The 21093-nt window shown below is 34.2% G+C and overlaps 2 protein-coding genes across 2 annotated transcripts; one reads left to right on the forward strand and one right to left on the reverse strand.

Annotated features, from left to right (window-relative positions):
* The first annotated feature begins 7455 nt into the window (after nt 1-7455).
* LOC120073331 (asparagine synthetase [glutamine-hydrolyzing] 2) lies at nt 7456-13265 on the forward strand. Its single transcript, XM_039026109.1, has 15 exons — nt 7456-7707; nt 7912-8050; nt 8646-8741; nt 8833-8974; nt 9118-9213; nt 9383-9477; nt 9705-9866; nt 10431-10511; nt 10626-10847; nt 10963-11097; nt 11785-11865; nt 12024-12110; nt 12217-12324; nt 12441-12732; nt 12897-13265. The coding sequence occupies exons 1-14, from the start codon at nt 7628-7630 to the stop codon at nt 12669-12671; spliced, it is 1755 nt and encodes a 584-aa protein (XP_038882037.1). The 5' UTR covers nt 7456-7627; the 3' UTR covers nt 12672-12732; nt 12897-13265.
* A 293-nt stretch (nt 13266-13558) lies between these two features.
* LOC120073332 lies at nt 13559-15883 on the reverse strand. The gene is made up of 5 exons (XM_039026110.1): nt 15582-15883; nt 15419-15492; nt 14854-14968; nt 14454-14768; nt 13559-14020 (listed from the first exon to the last, which is right to left on the reverse strand). Exons 1-5 carry the CDS (start codon nt 15702-15704, stop codon nt 13748-13750), a joined length of 900 nt encoding a protein of 299 aa, XP_038882038.1. The 5' UTR covers nt 15705-15883; the 3' UTR covers nt 13559-13747.
* Between the last annotated feature and the right edge of the window lie 5210 nt (nt 15884-21093).

The raw sequence follows: 21093 nt of genomic DNA on the forward strand, positions 1-21093 counted from the left end.
TGCATGCATAATCTTTTGGATAAAACCTTCAATTTCTGAGAATTGAGGGTAGAGAATTCAGAAGTTTGGGTGAAAATTTTGCAATTTTTGATACTCTTTCAAACCCTCTCCTTCCCACTCCAAATCCATCTCAATTCGGAGTTCCACCACTCAAATCCAAGGCTGAGAATAATAGAGAAGATTCTCTTGGTGGTCTATTATAAATTTGAAGGTCAAATTCGTGGAGAGCAGAAGGATTAAAATGGAATTCTTCAAAGGTAATGAGTTGAAACCCTTATATCTAAAAAATGTTTTTTAAGCATGCTTGTAACTCAAATTAAGTGTAATTAGAGTGCTTAATGATTAGTTTGTTTCCGCTTTATGCATGTTTATTCCATCAATACCACCAATGATATCATTTTAAGTCCTGGTATTGAAGGGATCGAATCTCGCAGTGGAAGCGTCTCGTGTGAGAATACCTTGCATCCCACGATTCGAATTTTACAAAAAACAAAATTGTTGTACTAGACGTAGATAAACACATAAACTAGCATGCTATTGAGGAAATGGTTAGAACGATTCTTACCTTTGTAGATTCTCCAAGTGCCACGAACAATCATCTCCAAGGTTCCAACGAACGGATCTCCAAATGGTCTTGATCACGAACAACTCCTTGAGCGATCTCGAACAGTACCGCGAGAGTTACCTTGTTATTATCTAGGATTCCAATAGAGGGATAGATGGTATCCAACTATTGGGAGAAGGAAAGGAGAATAAAGTTTTAGAGAGTAGAGAGGCTCAGAGAAAATTTTGCTATAACACTGGGGAATTGTGTATTGTCAAAGTTTCTCTGCAATGAGAATAGTATACTCGGTGCATTCCCAAATGGTCATGGGGAGGTCTTTATATAGAGAAGGGTCAAACCTTTTCCCAATATATTTTCCTTTTCTATAGTTAATTAAATCATATTTATTTAATTAATTAACTTATTTAATTAAATAACGCTTATTTAATCAATTAGCCCAATAAAATAACACTTATTTAATTTGTAAAATTAAATAACATTTATTTAATTTTAATTTGCACAATAATTAAATAACTACTTATACATTAAACCTAATTTAATGTATACATTTAATTATCATATATATCTCATGTAGATGTGCAAAACCTCTCTATTAATTAATTTTTTGTGAATCTAATTCACTTGAATTAATTAATTTGAATCTTATTCAAATATTACTTTCCAATTTGATTATAGATCATATCCACAATTAATTATATATTAATCACATTAATATATAGTTTTCTCAAATTAATTTGAACAATTCAAATTTTCCCTCTTAAGTATCCTCTAGTGAGCTAACGAGGTGACCTGATAGACCTGTAGATCAGAAGCTCTGATGATATGAGATTAATTGTTTAAACTCATTAACTAAGTTAATCAATATTCGTTAACTATGGATACACTCCACTAAAGACCCACAACTGCACTCTTCTCACTACATATATATTTCTGTGTCCATGGATATAGACCAATACCAACAAATTAGTCCTTCACGAGTGTTCATAACTCCAACTGGGTTAAATTACTGTTTTAGCCTTGGGTTACCTCTAGCTCCTTAAGTACCAGTGTTCCTCTAATAAACAACCTGTTTATGATCCAACCAATAAACTGAAACCCTTCTCGGGCTAATGAGAGGGTAGGGTCCTTTGTTCAAGTCTTGGAGGCACCACTTAAGGGAACACTCATCGACTCACCCTCGAGGAGGGAATGAATGAATTTCATCTTGTATTATTATGTACCCAGCTCCCCACTCGGTCTTGCCCCCTGGTAGGCATATTGGGTCGACGAACTAGACACCCTCACTCATACAAATCAAAGGAAGATCCCTCGTGAACATGAGTTCATAATATTCTCAGAATTAATATTAGGTCGCCTAGGTCATCCTATTGAAATAGAAACCTAACTAGTCAACAGTGTTTCATCTAGTGGTTACTATTTTGCGGTCCAGTCTCATGCAAACTAATTGCATAGGATACCCTCATTCACGTATCACCTACTCAAATGCATTGGATCGTTACATTTTTATCAAAGACAAAGTAGTCGTATCCATAGTGGTACCAGGATAAGGTACCCAACATTATCCCTATACTATAGACCCTTTATGTTGTATCTTGATCATTGATCCCTCTATGTCTCTACATTCAAGACTCATAAGACAACTTTGGATGTTAGTTTATTGGATTTAGGATTATTAAGACAAAATAGACAACAATACAAACAATAACATTTATTGATTTAACATCTATAACTCTTTATTGATAACAATCAATTAATAACATTTATTATCTACGAGTTTTAGGGCATAAAACCTAACGAACTCCCACTTTGACTAAAACTCAAGTCAGTGGGTTGTATACAATACAAAAGGGGGGATAATGCTAAAACAATAAACTAGGGCATCCATATATCCATTACACATTTTCCACTTGGCTTAGATTATACAATGTACATGTCTCGTAGACCTAGATTATCTAGATGACCCTTGAACACTTTAACTAAGAGAGCCTTTGTAAATGGATTAAAAATGTTGTGCTTTGAAGCAATCTTTGTGACAATCACATCTCCCCTTTACACAGTCTCCCGTATCAGATGATACTTCCTCTCAGTATGCTTTTCTCGTTTGTGACTGGAGGTTCTTTAGAGTTTGCTAATGCTCCACTGTTGTCACAGTATAAGGTGATGGGCAAGTTCATATTTGGAACCACTTCTAAATCACTTAGGAATTTCCTTAGTCAAACTGCTTCCTTTGTTGCTTCACAAGTAGCTACATACTCAGTTTCTATAGTGGAATCTGCAATGCATCCTTGCTTGATACTATGCCATACTACAGCTCCCTCTTTTAGCGTAAACACTGATCCTGACATGGATTTCCTAGAATCTTTGTCAGTTTGGAAATCAGAGTTTGTGTATCTTGTACTTAGCTCCATACACCAGCTTGTAGTTCCTCGTCCTCTTAAGATACTTGAGGATGTTCTTAATCGCTATCCAATGGTCTAACCCTGGATTGGACTGATACCTACTGACAATTCTCACTGCATAACAAATGTCTGACATAGTGTAGAGTATATCATACATTAAGCTACCCAAAGTTGACGAAATACATCTCATATTCTCAACGTCTTAAGGTGTTTTAGGACACTATTCCTTAGACAAGTGAACCCTGCGCCTAAAATGTAACAAACCTTTCTTAGATTTCTGCATCAAATATTGAGTCAACATTTTGTCAATATAAGTTTCTTGTGACAGAGCTAGCATTCTGTTCTTGCGATCCCTAATGATTTGAAACCCAAGTACATACTGTGCCTCTTCCAAATCTTTCATTTGGAATTGGGCTGCCAACCATTCCTTAATGTTAGTAAGGTATCCTACATCATTCCCAATAAGTAGAATATCGGCCATATAAAGTATTAGAAAAGCTACTTTGGCTTTGATGATTTTCTTGTATATACAAGGTTCATCTACATTTTGATCAAAACCAAAAGATTTGATCGTTGTATCAAATCTAATGTTCCAAGACCGAGATGCCTGTTTCAACCCATAAATGGATTGATTCAGCTTGCAAACTTTTTGCTTCTGACTTTAGGCTATGAATCCCTCAGGCTGAGACATAAGATATTCTCCTCAAGATTGTCATTCAGAAAATTAGTCTTGACATCCATTTGTCATATCTCATAGTCATAATATATGGCTATAGATAAGAGAATTCTTATAGACTTAAGCATAGCACCAGGGGAAAAGGTTTCCTCATAGTCAACCCCTTCCCTTTGAGTACAGCCCTTTGCTACAACTCTAGCTTGAAGGTCTGTACCTTTCCTACTATATCTCTCTTTATTTTGTAGATCCATTTACACCCTATAGGTTTGACCCATTCAGGTAAATCTACAAGCTTCTATACTAAATTGGAGTATATGGACTCAATTTCAAGATCCATAGATTTGACCCATTGGTCCTTGTCTACGTCATTAATTGTCTGTTTATAGGACAATGGATCCTCAATTGGAGAAACCGATGAAGGTCCTTGAGCGAAAACGGGGATCGGACCCCAATCTCAATTTTTACAGAATGCTCAATTTTACAGATTCAATATACATAATATTATGCATTTAAAACAAAAATACAGCATGCATAAAACAAAATTAAGAGAAAGAAAGAAATTAGGGCTTCTTTCTTTTGAAGAACTTTCTTCATGTAAGGTTTTTCCTCTGCAAAATGGCCACAAACAATTGTGAACAAAAAATCCAAAGGAACATCACCATGAATGAGTCCTCTGTATTATCTGGGATGAGAATCCAAAGAATTTGTGGGCTCTTGGTTTTTGGAAGAAGAAAAAAATCGAGAGAGGAAAAGAAAGATTGGGAGATTGTATATATATATATATATATATTAAAACTATTTTTCTTTTAGTTATTTTATTTTTTGAAAAAATTTTCTCTCTAATACATGAAAGTGGGGGAAGAGGATAACAATATCTTCTTCCTCGTTTTGGGTTTTTACAGAAAGACTCTCTCTGTAAATTTTCCCCTAAGAAAAACTATATATTATATTAAATATAACATATAACCTATAATTTAATATTGTATTCAATATAATATAACCTATAGTTTAATTCTCTCATTAATGCATGATATTTAATATAAATTTATTTATATTAAATTTAATTATATGAATTCAATTCACATAATTAATATTTGAATCATATTCAAATATTTATTTCCTCTAAAATAAACTTTATATTATAATGTGTCAAATACATTATCGTAATTATATCTTATATAATTAAATTAAATTAATTATATCACATATAATTAATCCCTTAAATTAATCCAAAATTGATTCTCATTTAATCCCTATTGAGCTACAGAGAGGACCTCATAGACCTGTAGCTTAAAGCTCTAATGAAACTTGAATAATTAATTAAACTCATTTAATTATATTATTCTAATTATTCAACATCCATCAACTGTCGGGCACTCCACTAAAGATCGACAAATTGCACTCTTCGCATTATAGATATATTTCTGTGTTCATTGGATAAAACCAGTCAACAGTACAATAACCTTCATAAATTACTTAGGCCAAAATTACTATTTTGCCCTTATAGTTACATCTAACTCCTTATGTACCACTGATCCCTCTAGTGAACAATATTAAACTTCATAATTAATATAAATGAGATTTATATTAAATATCATGGTTGAGAGAATTAAAGTATATGTTATATTGTACTTGATACAATATTAAACTATAGGTTATATATTATATTTGATATAACATATAGTTTAATATATATTATATGATAAATATAGTTTAATATATATTAGATGATAAAGTAGTTATCATATAAATATATATTAAAGTTTTCATTAAAATTATTTTTCTTTATTAATTTTATTTTTTTAAAAATAATTTTAGGGAGAGAGTTTTAACTCCGTCCCCTTTTTCTCTATACTACGTTAATGGGAAGTCAGGGGGGTTGAATTGGCTTTTTATGATCTTCCTCTTTAAGGGTTTCAGCCCACACACTAATGGATTCTAATCCTAGAGAATACAGAGGCAATCAAGTGGTAGTGTCCATTGTGGGATTTCGAGTTCGTGATTTTTGGAGAAGATGATACACGAAGAAGATCGTTCTTCAAGAGTTAGTTCTTTCACCCTAATTCTCTCATTTCCTTTTTGTTTGCATGCTATATGCATAACATTTACACTCTGTAATTTTGGTTCTGTAAAAATAAATTTTGGATCGATCTTCATGCTTCCGTTCAAAGACCTTCAAAAGTCCCTTCACCTTAGATACCTAAAGAAAGTACATTCAAACCTCTTTGCATTGATCAAAATCTTCTATCAACACCAAAGTTACTTATTTCATTGATGATAATGGAGAATGAAATGCGGATCTACTGCATAAAGCTTTGAGCTTTAAAGATGCAGAAATTATCAAAAGGCTATCTCTAAATGTTAATATGAAAGATAAGATGGTGGGGAATTATGATTAAAACCGGCAATTATACAATGAAGAGCAGACATAAATGGTTTCAGAAATCAAGAATATGTGCTCATTCATCTAGCTCTGACTCTGCTGAAAAGGTTTGAAAAAATATATGGGGTCTAAATATTCTTGTTAAAGTTCAACACTTCATATTGAAATGTTAAAAATATATGGGGTCTAATTTTCCCTTCTCTTACCTTCTCTTAGTTGAGAAGGATGTAAAAGCTTTTCATGCCCTAGAGCCTTAATAAATTCTTTTGTTAAAAAAAAAAAAAAAAAAACAATTATGTACTTCTATCGCTTCATAAGATTGTCCCTACAGACTAGTATGAATCTTTTCATCATATTTCATCATCACTTTACATGTAAAAAATCTTCAAGAGATCATTTAACATAAAATTGTTGTAAGTCAAACACACTTCACATCTCTCAAGATTTTTTTTATTGGAACGAGATCCCTAACCTACATTTAAGTCGCAAAAATATAAAATTATTTGAGAAAATGTATTTCAAGCATAAATAATGGTATGTTTAGAATATATTTTCAAGTGATTAATTTAAAAAAACAAGTCATTTTAAAAGAAATTAGAGTATTTGATAACCACACAAAATAATTTTTCAAATATATTTTAACAAATTTTTATCATAAATATTTAAATAAAAATGATTTTTTTAAAAAAACATTTTTTTTCTCAAATTAATCCAAACCGACTAAAAAATCCAAATGCGTTGGAAGAATGTGTTTCTTCAAACAATGTGCTTTGACGGGTTTAACGTAAAAAAAAAAAAAAAAAAACTCTGTGATATATTTGTATAAAAGGTGCCCACACAAGATAGAAAAAAGGAATATTGATTCACAAAGTTGCAGTTTACCAATTGACCAATCCTCAAACCAAATCCCTACCTACAATTCCAAAACAAATAAATAATAAACCCACCCTAGACCAAAAAAGAAAAGCTGTCTTAAATAATTATGTTGTACAAATCATAAAATTAGAAATAAGTTATCAAACCAACCTATATTTTGAAAAGAATTAATGGTGATAGTTCTAAAAATTGGATATTTTTTTAATACACAAAGTGATATAAGAGATTAGAAACTTAGTACAACAAGTGATATAGGAGATTAGAAACTTCAACTTTACGATTAAATTAAGTTTACTTTCTCAATATTCTGAATTTTAATATAATTAAATTGGAACTTAATCGATTTCTATTCTTACTTTAAAAAAACACTTATATAGAATTTTAATGTAATTAAATTTGAACTTAATCAGTTTCTATTTAAAATATTCCCGACAACTGTTGTGAGTCGGATAGGAGTTGCAAGATTTTGACCGGTTTAGGTCACGTGATAGTGGCCAAAACAATTTATTTAAGATTCCTAACGCAGGTCTTATCAACGGCCGAAACCCTAAGCATCGAATAAATTACAGTAATTGGAAAGAGAATCTTGTGGGAATTGGGGTCAGAATCAACGGCCGGGATTGAAAGCTTATATAAAGCTGACCACTGCAATTGCGCAGCCTTACCTTTGATTCTCCATCTCCTTCTCCAGAGTTGAGCTTCTGAGTGGACAAGGGGAGCTTTTCGTCATGTGTGGAATCCTCGCAGTTTTAGGCTGCGTCGACAGCTCTCAGGCCAAGCGCTCCCGAATAATCGAATTGTCTCGGAGGTCATTTTCTTTTCTTTATCTGCAATCCTCTTGCTCTTTTGTTGACGTTGATGCCAATGGCTAATAAACGTTATGAATGTCATACAATATAAAGCACTGCATTTGTTTTATGAGATTCTTCTTTTCCTTTTGTTATTTGTTCGGAAACAGGGGATTTTTTTATATTGATTTGTGGTTTTTCCTTTGAATTGTTTGTAACTGCAGGCTGCGCCATAGAGGTCCCGACTGGAGTGGTTTGCATTGTTTTGAAAACTGTTATCTTGCCCATCAACGGTTAGCTATTGTAGACCCCACTTCCGGGGATCAACCCCTTTACAACGAAGACAAGACCGTCGTTGTTACGGTAATGATGAAATGGATTCCATTTCTGCATATATATTTGCTCATATTATCGTCGCCCCGTCATGTTGTATAGTTTCTAACACTTGATAGAAAGACCTGATATGATGATATTCGGGACATACAGTTTGATAAAAAATGGGTGAGAGTTAACGAAGGAATATTGGTTTTTCTATTGCATTTTACTTCCGCAATGATCCTGCAATATCTACCATATACTGTTCATCAGTTTTAATGATGCTGTCAATCGTCAATATAGTTTATCTGTGAGGATGCACACGGACGGCTTAAGATTTAATATGCTTTAAATTGTTCTGTAATCCTTAAAACTTTTTACTCATGTGTAGTTGATTATATGATGCTCCCCCTATTTCTTAATGAAGGAACTATCAAGTTTTCCTTAGTTCTGAGATATGTTTTGCTATCTTAAACTAGTACCACTTGTTTATAAAAATGTATCAATATTATTTGGCCTTTTAATTGAAGCATTATTGTGTCCGTAAATGGCATGCACTACTTAGAAGATTGTTGTTATTTGTATGTACTTTACATCAGTAACTAAAAACGTAACTAAATTTGAATCTTCAACCATGTACTAGGTTAATGGAGAGATTTACAACCACAAGGAATTGAGAGAGAAGCTCAAGGGTCATGAGTTCCGAACTGGCAGTGACTGTGAAGTGATTGCACACCTTGTAAGTAGCCAAGAACTTACTGAGATAATTTGTCCATGCACTGATGATTCTTGTTATTAGTTTCTCCATTCATAACACCTATATTTTCCAGTATGAAGAATATGGAGAAGACTTTGTGGACATGTTGGATGGCATGTTTTCCTTTGTCCTTCTTGATACTCGTAGCAAAACTTTTATTGCAGCTAGGGATGCTATTGGGATCACTCCACTATATATGGGATGGGGTCTTGATGGTATGTAATTTCACATTAATTCATGACCTCAAGTTTCCGTGAGGAAATTCTCCAATTGATACTTTATCTTCATTTACACGTACTACTACATCCAGTTTTACTGATCGGTCTTCAAATATACATGGCTGCTACCTTCTTGCTAGGATCAATCTGGTTTGCTTCTGAAATGAAAGCTCTAAGTGATGATTGTGAGAGATTTGTTTCTTTTCTTCCTGGTCATATATATTCTAGCAAACAAGGTATGCATCTTTTTTCCCCCAATATGGTAAATTGGTAATTCTATATTTTTCCAGTTTTCTTGAGAGTAATGTTATGTCTGCAACCATGGTAATTCTAGCACACAAGGTATGCTCAAGAGTAACATTAATCAATGAAATTCATTACTAAATGGATCTTGAATGTTTTTAGGAGGATTAAGAAGATGGTATAACCCTCCTTGGTACACAGAGATGGTACCATCAGGTCACTATGATCCTTTGGTTCTACGTAAGGCATTTGAGAAGGCAAGTTCTGGACTTACTCGTTTTTAGTTTATCACACTATCGTCTTCTTCAAGGAGTTCCTGCCGTTGTTAGCGTTTGATGTTTACTGTTTTACAAGGAACTTCAAATTGAAAACCTACTGCATTTTGGTTTCTTCGTGTATCATTCTTGGTTGATGAGTCATTGGAATGTTTCATATTCTAAGCTTTTCCAATTTTAAGCTTTCCTACTGTATTTTTATTGTGTAGGCTGTTACTAAAAGACTTATGACAGATGTGCCATTTGGAGTCCTTTTATCTGGAGGATTGGATTCATCATTGGTTGCTGCTGTTGCCTCCCGACATTTGGTTGATTCTGAAGCAGCTCGTCAGTGGGGGTCACAATTACACACTTTCTGTGTTGGATTGAAGGTATGATAACGAAGGAAGTAAGAATATCTTTTACCTGAAATAATAAACATTGTTATTGAAGGATAAACCCCTCTATGGTACTCTTGAAAAAAAAACCCTCTATAATAGATTTTTTCTCTCATATCGTTTTTAAAGTTGTGGTTGGTTTCTTTCTTTGGAAAATTAATTTTTTAGTTACGATTATGTTGTGTGATGAGCGAATTAAGTGTTCTACTATTCATATGTAAGTTTTGGAAATCTGATATATTCCTATTCAGTATCATCCAAAAACTTGTTATTGGTCTTATTGCCCTACCATTTCTTTTTCAGTAAGAATTGATTTTGAGTTTGGGTTTTGGCACTTCCATGCAATGCAGTCTTGCCCTTGTTTTTTAAGATCTAGCAAGAGATCTTGTTCATGGTGTTATAGATTTTTTTTCTTCATGACCAAAATTATGAAGTCTTAAAGAAAAAAAATTCTAGAATAGGTTGTTTTCCTCTATTGCCTCGGTAAATGTTGTAGAACTTGCCCCGACTGAGTCAAGTCATATTTCTGTTCACTTATGTCACTTTTATTATATTTAGGGTTCTCCTGATCTTGGTGCTGCTAGAGAGGTAGCTGATTACCTTGGGACTCGTCATCACGAGTTCCACTTTACCGTGCAGGTAATTGCTTTCTCTGGGATCAATTGAAAATCCATTTTAATGTGTTCGCTACCAATTAATGTGTTTGTGCTTTGCTTATTCTTCCTATTTGCTATGCTTATTCTTCCATTTCAGGAAGGTATAGATGCGCTTGAGGAAGTGATTTACCACATTGAGACATACGATGTGACGACTATCAGAGCTAGCACACCTATGTTCCTTATGTCCCGGAAAATCAAATCTTTGGGAGTGAAAATGGTTCTTTCTGGAGAAGGTTCAGATGAAATTTTTGGTGGTTACTTGTACTTCCATAAGGCTCCAAACAAAAAAGAGTTTCATGAAGAAACATGCAGAAAGGTATTCCTCTCCACAACCATCCCCCATTTCAACACATTGGGTAATAGGCGAGGACGGTTATTCATGCTGTAATGTTTCTTTTTCCTTGTAATTTATTTCCTTCTGATGGTTTCAGATTAAAGCTCTTCATTTATATGACTGTTTGAGGGCCAATAAATCAACCTCAGCATGGGGTCTCGAGGCTCGTGTGCCTTTTCTTGATAAAGAGTTTATAAGCATAGCCATGAGCATAGATCCTGAATGGAAAATGGTACGTTATGTTTGCTTATTACCATTCCTTGATTAAAATTTGTGGTGGCTTGAGCATACTGTATTGGTCCCCTTTACCTTTCTAAGTTGAATGTGGCTCATCTGCAGCCCCGCGGGCCCTGCAGCGGACAAAACATAGCTTTTGTTTGCTATTATAAAGGATAAAAAGTGAAAATGGTCTTATTATTTTTCTGGAATTTAGCGAACAAGTAAAAGAGAAATATTCTTATTGTTAGGGAAAATGACCCTCCACATATGTCCACAATGGTAAGTTGTCTATTTTGGACATAAGCTCTCATGACTTTACTTTTGGTTTCACCCTAGATATTTCATTCTCACTTGTATACTTGTGATCCTTGTAATCTTCCTCTTATCTAGCGACTGTAGGACTTGGTTCACATTCTCAACAGTGGTAATAAGATGAAAGTTAAATATTTAACTTTTCATGTTTTCTTTTCTCGGGTATTTAATTCTTTAGCTCATTTCATTTAACGGATGTTATCTCATTGGTGGAATTCACTTAAATTTGAGCTCAGTTATTATAACATTGTTGGATCAATTGGAAAAAAAAAAAGGTTATACTGATCTGACTACATCGCTCTATCAAAAAGGTGTACTAGTTTTGTTAAAACAACATCATCAATGAATAAAGTTTATGACGCTAGTTACTATAAATTTTTAACCGCAGATCAGGCCTGATCTTGGGAGAATAGAGAAGTGGGTCTTGCGCAATGCATTTGATGATGAGAAGGAGCCATATTTGCCCAAGGTAGTTTCTGTCTTTGCTATATGTGTTCACTGAATCAGCATGAAATCTGTATTTTGCATATTCCTCTTCTTTCTTTCTTAAATCAAGGCATCGAATCATTATGTGTTTTTTACACAAGGAAGAATATTGAATATGCCCAACCCCTCCCTTCTTTATAGCACATATTATACAGGCAAAAAGAACAATTCAGTGACGGTGTTGGATACAGTTGGATTGACGGTTTGAAGGACCATGCAGAGAAACAAGTAAGCTTTATCTCAATCTTTCTCATTAATGTAGCAGTACTTGACATATTCAGATGGTCTTTCCTCATGGAATCAGGGTTAAATAACGATGCTTTGTCCTCCTCAGGTGACCGATGCAATGTTGATGAATGCAAGCTTTATCTACCCAGAAAACACTCCGATGACTAAAGAAGCATATTACTACCGGACAATATTTGAGAAATTCTTCCCTAAGGTGCTGTTGTGTTGTTTTTTATGATACGTATGGAGTGTGAATTTCCCCAGTCTTTGATACACCTCATTCACTAATTAAACAAAGTAATAATGTATTAAATTCTTAATTTACAACAGAATGCTGCTAGATCAACGGTCCCAGGAGGTCCAAGTGTGGCATGCAGTACGGCAAAAGCAGTGGAATGGGATGCCGCATGGTCGAAAAATCTGGATCCCTCTGGTCGTGCTGCACTGGGTGTTCATGTAGCTGCATATGACGAAAAGCTGAATGCTAAAATTGCTAATGTACCTAATGACTCTCCCCAAGAAATTCAAGTAACAGTCGAGAAAGCTGCGGCTGTAGTATAGTGCAAGTCCAGTCCTAGTTTGTGACATCCTCATGAATGGAGTTCATTCTCCAAGGAAAAAGGTAATCCATCCATAATACTGACCGTCTCAGTTATATCTTAACGGTTATTAATTTCTTTTAATCCTTTCCAGATATCCACAATCCCATGTTATACTACTATTGCGGAATTGATGAAATATTGCCTTTTGAAGTTCTAATTCATTTTGCTAATTGTGTTTCTACAGATGCTGTTATGAAGACTAGTTGAAAATTTTCTTGATGACAAAAGATGGGGACTCTGGTTTTTCACTGTGCAAATGTAGCCTAAGCTCCCATTCCTCTAGTGTTATTAAGGTTTAGTTCTTGTTTCCTTGTTTCTTTGTTCGTAACTTACTAGAATGACATGATAATAAAGGGTTATGTTTAATGTAGTTCCTTGATCTAAGTTTCTCTTTTCTAGATTTATCGGTAAATCCAAATTAAACATGTGGTTCATAGTCAGCACGACTCTAAAATTCGCAGGTTATTTGGCTCTAATGATTGGTGTTATTCAGACATTAGTTCCTGTATGGTGGGACCTTGCACTTAAATTGTTCTATTATTATAATGGCAAATGTGGAAGTACGATTATTTTCAATCAATGAAAGATGAAGCGTCCTTTTAAATGGTCCAAATTTGAGTATAATTTGTCATAAATCTTCAGAAAAGAAACTTCAATCGATTGTACACATAAATTTGTCTCCAGCAACTTATTCTATGAAATTAAAGTTTAATAATGAGGTTGTAAAACTTAACCTAGTTATAGGATATAGGATAAATAATTGAAAATTATAAGATGGTCGTGTACTGTACAAGGTTCGATGAAACTAAAAAACAATTGGTTTCGTTCTGGTTAAGTATTCATTAATTGGTCAACACCCGGATTTTCTTCTACAATCAAAATCAGAGATTTTAAACAAAGCATACCACAATCTTACGCTACCCAAGTCTGTCATCATAGGCTATAGGTGCAATTGATCAGTGAAATAACATTAAAAGTTCAAGTAGAAACACAGACATGAATGTCCAACAATTCAAATCAAGTTAGGAGCTAAAATTAAACCAAGGCAATGGTGCTTTCTCCACCGGGTGGTTTGCGAACACCCCCAAAGTAGTCCCTTGATTCTGCCTTCCCGTCAGCAAAGATGTCATTGCCGCTCATCTCCCTTAGCTTGGCCGAGCTCAGCGATTTCTCAGACGCACCCGGTGGAGCATCTCCTTTAAATATATCGTTACCGGTCAACTCTTGAAACTTCTGGTTGTGTAGTTTTTTAGCTGTCTTCATCACTGGTTCTTCGCCAAACAGGATGTTACTCTGGCCTCCAGCAGGCTGTAAAAATGAACAAACCAGCTTCATTTTCGAGTACTATGGCTCAAAAGCAAGGACATGAAAGATCAAATCAAGACCTAAGGAAATTAACTTCCAATCCAGTACAACCCTCTAGAAGAAAGGGGAAAAAATAGTCATGGACTTATTAGATTGGAAAGAGCACTTCAATATTCACTCACGTGAGGGGATTCAATATATCAGCTCAATGTTTCAACTTGCAAGGTTAAAACCACCACTAAGAGAAGAAAGAGGCGTGATCTCGATAATGCTAATGCTAAAATGAATCTTGTGTAATCTTGACTCTTGACACAACTCAAAGTCAATCGAATGGAAATGTGCACAACTGAAAAATCGTTTCAATTCTTCAGCAAAGGCAAACAAAGTTCGGAAACAAAGACAATCATAGAAGCAAGAAGTGATTTAGTAAACTCACATTTGAAACTTTAACAGATGTCCTCAGGGTCCTAGGTGCTGGCTCACCCATGTCTTTACTTTCTTTTGATTCCAAGCTCCGCGCAGCTGCCAACGATCTTGGTGTTATCTCGGGAGGAGCTCCAAAGATGTCGTGTCCACTAAGCTCCTTGTTCTTAGCATCTGATATCTGCTTCTTACTCCTAGCATCAGATTCACTCTGCAATGTCCCACTTAACTCACGTTGCTTTGCCACCTCTGGAATTGAAGTAGGCTTTTTGGGAGATAACCCCTCCTCAGTAGCGAAGGATATCTGGCTAACTCCATTCAAAGCTTGCTGAATCATATAAAAATTACAAAAAATCAAAAGGGTTCTTGTCAATTTGATGCATTTTCTAAATTGACTTGATTGTGTAGCTTACCTGATACATCCGCAGCCCTGTTTTGTTATCAAGTTCCGATTCATCCCCTTCACCATTAGATGCAAAAATTCCACTTCCGGACATCTCCTTCATTTTATACCCTGAACAGTTCTTCCTGAAAATGGTGGAGAAGAATTCTATTTTACAACACAAGTAGAAGAAGAATAGCCATAAACGATGCATTTAAACTGTTAACCGTTTGAGGAACAGGATTATAGCTCACTCAGTTAAACAGAACATCAGGAAAGCAACCCAGAACATTACACATGATATAACATAAATTCCACCAATCGCACAACGATTTCATTCTCTCTCTCTCTCTTGTTTTTAATCAGGATTCTAGAACATGAAACGGTGTGGAATTCAGCAGAACACAAATAGAAAGAAAGGGACAAAAGATCATAGCTGAGAGATCTGACGAGCTCTTGTTTTCCATTTCAAACAAACAATAACAATCGAAGAGGAAAACAGAAAATCAGCTAAGACATTGTAATGGTTTCATCACAACAGTCAAATCCCAAGTTTTTTCAGGGGTAAATTTTGGGATAAATGAAATGGATCTTACTTTTTCATCAAGCTCTCAGCTTCTTCATCTGTAAGCTGACCCCCTTGGAGCACTTTACTGATTCTATCGGACGGCTGAGAATGTACACCAAAAACCTCAAAACTAAGCTGCCCCAAAAACGAAAGAACCAAAAAGAATGGTGATAGGAAAGAGGGTATAATACCTGGTGGGAGCGAGCGGCTGAACCGGAGACGGCGGGGGAAGATTCCGGCTGGGGAACCTCAGACCAGGTGAGCAGATCGGCGGTGGATGGGCGAGATTTTGAAGAGGATTTAGTTCTATCCATTTTTCTCGCAGTGGGTATGTATTGAAATGTGCCAATCTGATGAACAGAGGGGAAAGCGAGTGAGTGAGTTTTGTGGGTTTTGAAGATATTGTGTATTTGGTTTTCAAAAGTGGGAATTGAATTTAAAATAAGAAGCGATAAAAGAGAAGATCTTGGATTTTGAAATGCAACAAACTCTGGGAAATTAGTTAGTTTTAGCTTTTAATAATATATGGCGTTGCTTCTCTACTGGCTGTCACGTTTGACTCACACGTGCTCCTTTTCCCTATGTTGGACCTTGAATTCACCACAACAGTACCAAATATAATATTGGACTTTTTTCTTTTTTCTTTTAATTTAATCTTGCAAGCTTTAAAATTTATTATAAATATACATATAACTTTCAAAATTTATTCGGAAAATATTGTATATTTAAATTTTAATAGATAAACTTCTTCCGAATTAAATTTTTGAAGAACCTATTATAAATATATAAATAAGTTCATCTTCTTAATTAAAAGAGATAGATCTCTTCCAAGAGACATCTACAAATATATTAAAAAATTGATATATGTCGATGCAAAATTTTGGCCAAGAAAATATGCACTTGATGACAACAATGATAAATTTATAATTTGGGGAAGAGAGAACTTGCAAAACAAAGAAAAATGGTTTCGATGCCTAAGTCAATAAGAGACTTAAATAGTAGAGAAGAAGTTAGAAGTGCTGAGATACTTCATATGGAGCACAATAGTGTATTTATAGGAAATTTGATCTAGGATTTATTTTAGTCCAACTAAGATTAGGACATGAGTTTCCTAATCCCAAATAAGCTAAGTTATCTCTCAAGCTAAATGATGCATGCCATGTTCAAAAATTTTGAAGCTCGGCCTCGGCCATGAGGTGGTTGGGTTGGACTTTAGACCCAAACCATCCTCTTATCAAGGCCCCAATAGGCCATAATACTCTCCATTCAACAGATGAAGACCATGCTTCATCCTCTCGACCCAATTGTTTGTCTATTTACTATTGTTTTTTTGGCCCGTTAGCTTCCTTTTCTTTGTTATGTCGGTTCTACCCTTTAGTTTAAAAATCACCCATAACAGCATCTTTCCCTAGTGGTAAGGAAACTATAATTTCATCCCTTTGGTGGATAGGTTCAGTTTCCACTCATAACAAATTTGCTATATGTTACTTTTTTTTTTTCCATACTAAAGATGTATATATGTATATATATGTATAGGTATAGGTATATATGTATGTATGTATATATATATATATATACATTGTTTTATTTACCCTTTTTTATTCCATTTTCTAAATTTAAAATTGAAATTTAAAAGTAGCATTTTTACATGGGTAGAAATAGAACTAGATACCAAGAAATGATAGGATAGTATCTATTGAATGAGAAATTTTGGACCAATCACAAATCGCCATGTCATTTATCAGATTAATGACGAAATTACAAATAATCAAATTTGGGACCAATTAAATGTTGACGTGTATCCCCAATTGAAGTTAAAGACATAAATTTGCAAATATTGATGATGTCACGTGTTTTCATCGTGACCATTAAATTGAATCAAATAAATTTGGTCCAATTTTAAATTAATATTTGTCCTAAAGTTCAATTGAGACCAAAAATAGGTTTAATTTGGTCTAGTGGCCAATTAAGGCCCAAATCTAACTAGTTGGGCCCAAGGACTAGGTCCATGGACCAATCAAGCCCAAGCTCACAAAGCCCACCAGAAAATTTTGCACTCTAGAGAGGCTAGAGAGAAAATTCTTACTCCTGAAGCTGCACACTCCTTGAAGACACAAGTATTTTGAAGATACAAAGTTTCTTCCGAAACTTCGACATCACGAACAACACGCGTTCTGGTTCCTCAAGTCAAGCATACACATACAACTGAAAGAGAATCAAAGGATCAAGTACTAGAGATCGAACCATATCCATGAAGTTGCACACTCATTGAAGACACAAGTTTCCTGAAGATACAAAGATTCTTCCAAAACTTTGACTTCAAGAACAATATGCGCTCTACTTCCTCAAGTCAAGCATACGCATCCAATTGAGAGAGAATCATAGGATCAAGTACTAGAGATCAAACTACATCCACACCAAATCTACATCAACACAAGTTCAACTCTACGAAACAAGTTTCTCCAGATATCTCGTATGAACAAATTGGCACGTCCAGTGGGACCTCTCTACTAGAGTAGTGTTAAATATATGTTATGTTTTATTTGTGAATTAGCCTACATAGATTTATTTTATTAAATCTAATTATGATCTAGTTGGTTGTGAAGATGAAGGTTATTTATCTAACCCATACAAACTAGATCTTAAACAAGTTACATAGAATATGAGAAGAATTTCTATATTATGGCATTCTATAATAACTTCTACTTCAAATCCATGTTGAAATCACGATGATCCATGAGACTAACCAACAGTGTTCTTGTATGAAGATGATAAATCATAAAATAGCGACATCACTATTCAATAAATTTCTTCATAAGACAACATAACATGTATAGCCCAACGTAAAGAAGGATATATTAAATGAGATAGAACAAAACATATTTTATCAAAACTTTTCTACACTCATGATCTTGAAAAAAAATGGTGACATCACTGTACATGGCAGACTTATTCACAAAGACATTACCTCATGTGTCAAATGCCTAAGAACCCTTAGTGTCCATAAAATGCCACATCCTAATTGCCCATTGCTTATAAATAGTGGCTTAACATGGATATTGTAGATAGATACATTTTGGTGAGAAAAATCAAAGTGGAGAACTCCATGATTTGTATTTTCCAATCTTTCTTGTTTTATATTATTATATTATATTTTTTTAATATCCATATCCCTAAATTTTACAACAATTTTTATCTTTTAATTGTGTGCTAGATAGTAGTTGGAATTTTCAGAATTTTCAACGGATGAGATAGCAATAACACTATAGCAAGAACATATATAAATTTATGACAATAATTTTTCTTTATGTTTTATAATAGTGAAATAATTGTTTGTCGAGGAATTTACATGAATATGCTAAAATAAATATGTATTTTCAAATATAATAGAAATTTAAAAATTTTACAAAAGAAATAATAAAATAAATTAAACTCATTTTCACAGCTAATATAAAATACAATTAAATATAATATAACACTGGTTCTAGTTTTGGTTAAAAAAAAAAACAAAAAAACAAAAAAACAAAGTTGTGACTAAAATGAACATAACTCAACTGATATAGTGCATATATTATCAACCTTAAAGTTAGAGGTTTGATTCTCTGATCTCATATATTGTTAAAAAATAAGTTGTGACTTTTTTTATAAATATAATTATTTTAAATGGGTAAACTATTGAAAAGATTTTCAAGCATAGAAAACTGTTACTGTCTATCAGTGATAGTCAGTGATAGATTGCGATAGAAATCTATCAGATAGATAGTAATATTTTGCTATATTTGTAAATAATTTATCTAATTTTCTAAATTTAAATTTTCAAATTTTGAAACTTAAAGGACAATATAGAATATTAACTCCAACTATTTTTTCAAAAGAAAAAAAAAAAAAAAAAAAAAAAAATATTGGTAGACTTCTATCACGTCTATCAATGATAGACTTATATTAGTTTCAATGACTATAGTATCAATGATAGACTGGTAGACATTGATAGACTTCTATCAGCCTCTATCAATGTCAGGCTTCTATCAAATATCACTGATAGACACTGACGAACTTTTATTAGTGTCTACCACCAATAAACTTGTATCAGTTTCAATCACTGATAGTATCAATGATAGACTTCTATCAGTTTCTATCACTAATAGACAATGATAGACTTCTATCAATCTCTATCAATGATAAACTTCTATAAGTTTCTCTCACTGATTGAAACTGATAGATTTCTATTAGCGTCTATAGTGATAGATTTGTATAAGTTTCTATCACTGATAGACATTGATAACAATGTCTATCACAACCATTTAAAACCAACAAAACTCAAATTTAACATCCAACTTCATGGATAAATCAATTTTAACACCAAAACTTAATGGTTGTTCAAGAACCAAATAAAATTAACCCAAAACATCCCAAATCTTACCTCTAACGACAAAAGTTCGGTGAACTCTAGCGTTGGTGAAAAAAAGGCAACTGTGACGAGGATTGGACTGCATGGATCTAAGAGTTAGAAGAAGAGAGAGTGAATTAGGTTGAGAGAGAGAAATCGGCTCACCAGTGGCAACGTATAACCAGATCTATGATGTAGACCCAAACGGCAATGGATTGACAGTTGGACATGAGTGCGGTGACTACTGAACGTTAGAGTACGTGGGTTAGAGAGAGAGACCGAGATCAAATTGAAGGAGAAGAAGGAGAAGGAGGACAAGACAGAAAAAAGGGAAGATGATTAAATTTTGCTATTTTGTGTAAATAGTTTTCTTATTTTTCTCTTTTTGAAATCTACGTTTATATAAACTAAATTTATGGTAAAGATATTTCTTAAAAATTTTCGTGTTTTTTAGGCGAATGCACCTAATGGTCCTTAGAGTTCAAAGTAATTTTCAATTTTGGAACTTAATATTTTTGAATTTTAAAATTCACTTTTAATATACTAAAGAAGGTTAATTAAATCTTTTTGGTAAAACGTTTATTAAAATTCGTTAATAAAAATGTAATTTATAATTAGTTTATTGCTTTATTGATCAAATGGTCTGAGAGCTCTAGGGTTGCGGACAAGCGACGGTCATTTTCCCGAGGCGTCCTCTCAAGGGTAGTCGTCTGTTGCTGTCGCCGTCTTCACCTTTTTGGTAGCCGTTCCGAGGGTCGTCGTGGTCTTCGTCGGTCATTTTCTCTTGAGGCATCCTCCCGAGGGTCGTCATTGTCTTCCCTTTTTCGGTAGTCGTAGCCATCTGTTGCTATTACTGACGGTAAGAAGGCCCGCGACAGGTATGTTCGGGGGGTATCGGGTTTATGGTAAGAAGAGCAGAAGGTGAGTTTTATATGGATAGTGAGGGTTACGTTCTGGTTTTTAGCTGCAGAGGATGATGTGAGTTTAGATCTGTGGACGGTGTGGTTAGACGGTGTAAACCCCGAATTCTAGGTTTCCTAGATAAACATGTTTAGCCAAAAGAATGTCATATTATATATTTATTAAGTAGCAATTCATGTTTGTCTGTAGGAGTTATGATGGAAAGGAAGGAAAAACATACTAAATGAGGGGTGACGTGGCAGTTAATCCTTGAACTCTAGAGGCGGTGGGAAGTTTTGGAAGAAGAATTTCAAAAGCATGGTTTCGGCAATTGACATGAGCAAATTTTAGTAAAATCAGTGCCATTCAAAAATTGAGAGAAGCTAGTTTGTGAGGTTGCCTTGCTGAAGGAAGTT

Source organism: Benincasa hispida, chromosome 3, assembly GCF_009727055.1.
Source record: "Benincasa hispida cultivar B227 chromosome 3, ASM972705v1, whole genome shotgun sequence".
Classification (NCBI taxonomy): domain Eukaryota; kingdom Viridiplantae; phylum Streptophyta; class Magnoliopsida; order Cucurbitales; family Cucurbitaceae; genus Benincasa; species Benincasa hispida.

Coding starts and splice junctions, on each gene's coding strand:
- LOC120073331 (XM_039026109.1), top strand. CDS start 7,628: ATGTGTGGAATCCTCGCAGTTTTAGGCTGCGTCGACAGCTCTCAGGCC. Junction 9,867..10,430: donor CTTTCTGTGTTGGATTGAAG/GTATGATAACGA, acceptor TATTATATTTAG/GGTTCTCCTGATCTTGGTGC. Junction 10,512..10,625: donor AGTTCCACTTTACCGTGCAG/GTAATTGCTTTC, acceptor CTTCCATTTCAG/GAAGGTATAGATGCGCTTGA.
- LOC120073332 (XM_039026110.1), bottom strand. CDS start 15,704: ATGGATAGAACTAAATCCTCTTCAAAATCTCGCCCATCCACCGCCGAT. Junction 14,769..14,853: donor CAGGGCTGCGGATGTATCAG/GTAAGCTACACA, acceptor TATATGATTCAG/CAAGCTTTGAATGGAGTTAG. Junction 14,021..14,453: donor CATCTGTTAAAGTTTCAAAT/GTGAGTTTACTA, acceptor TCATTTTTACAG/CCTGCTGGAGGCCAGAGTAA.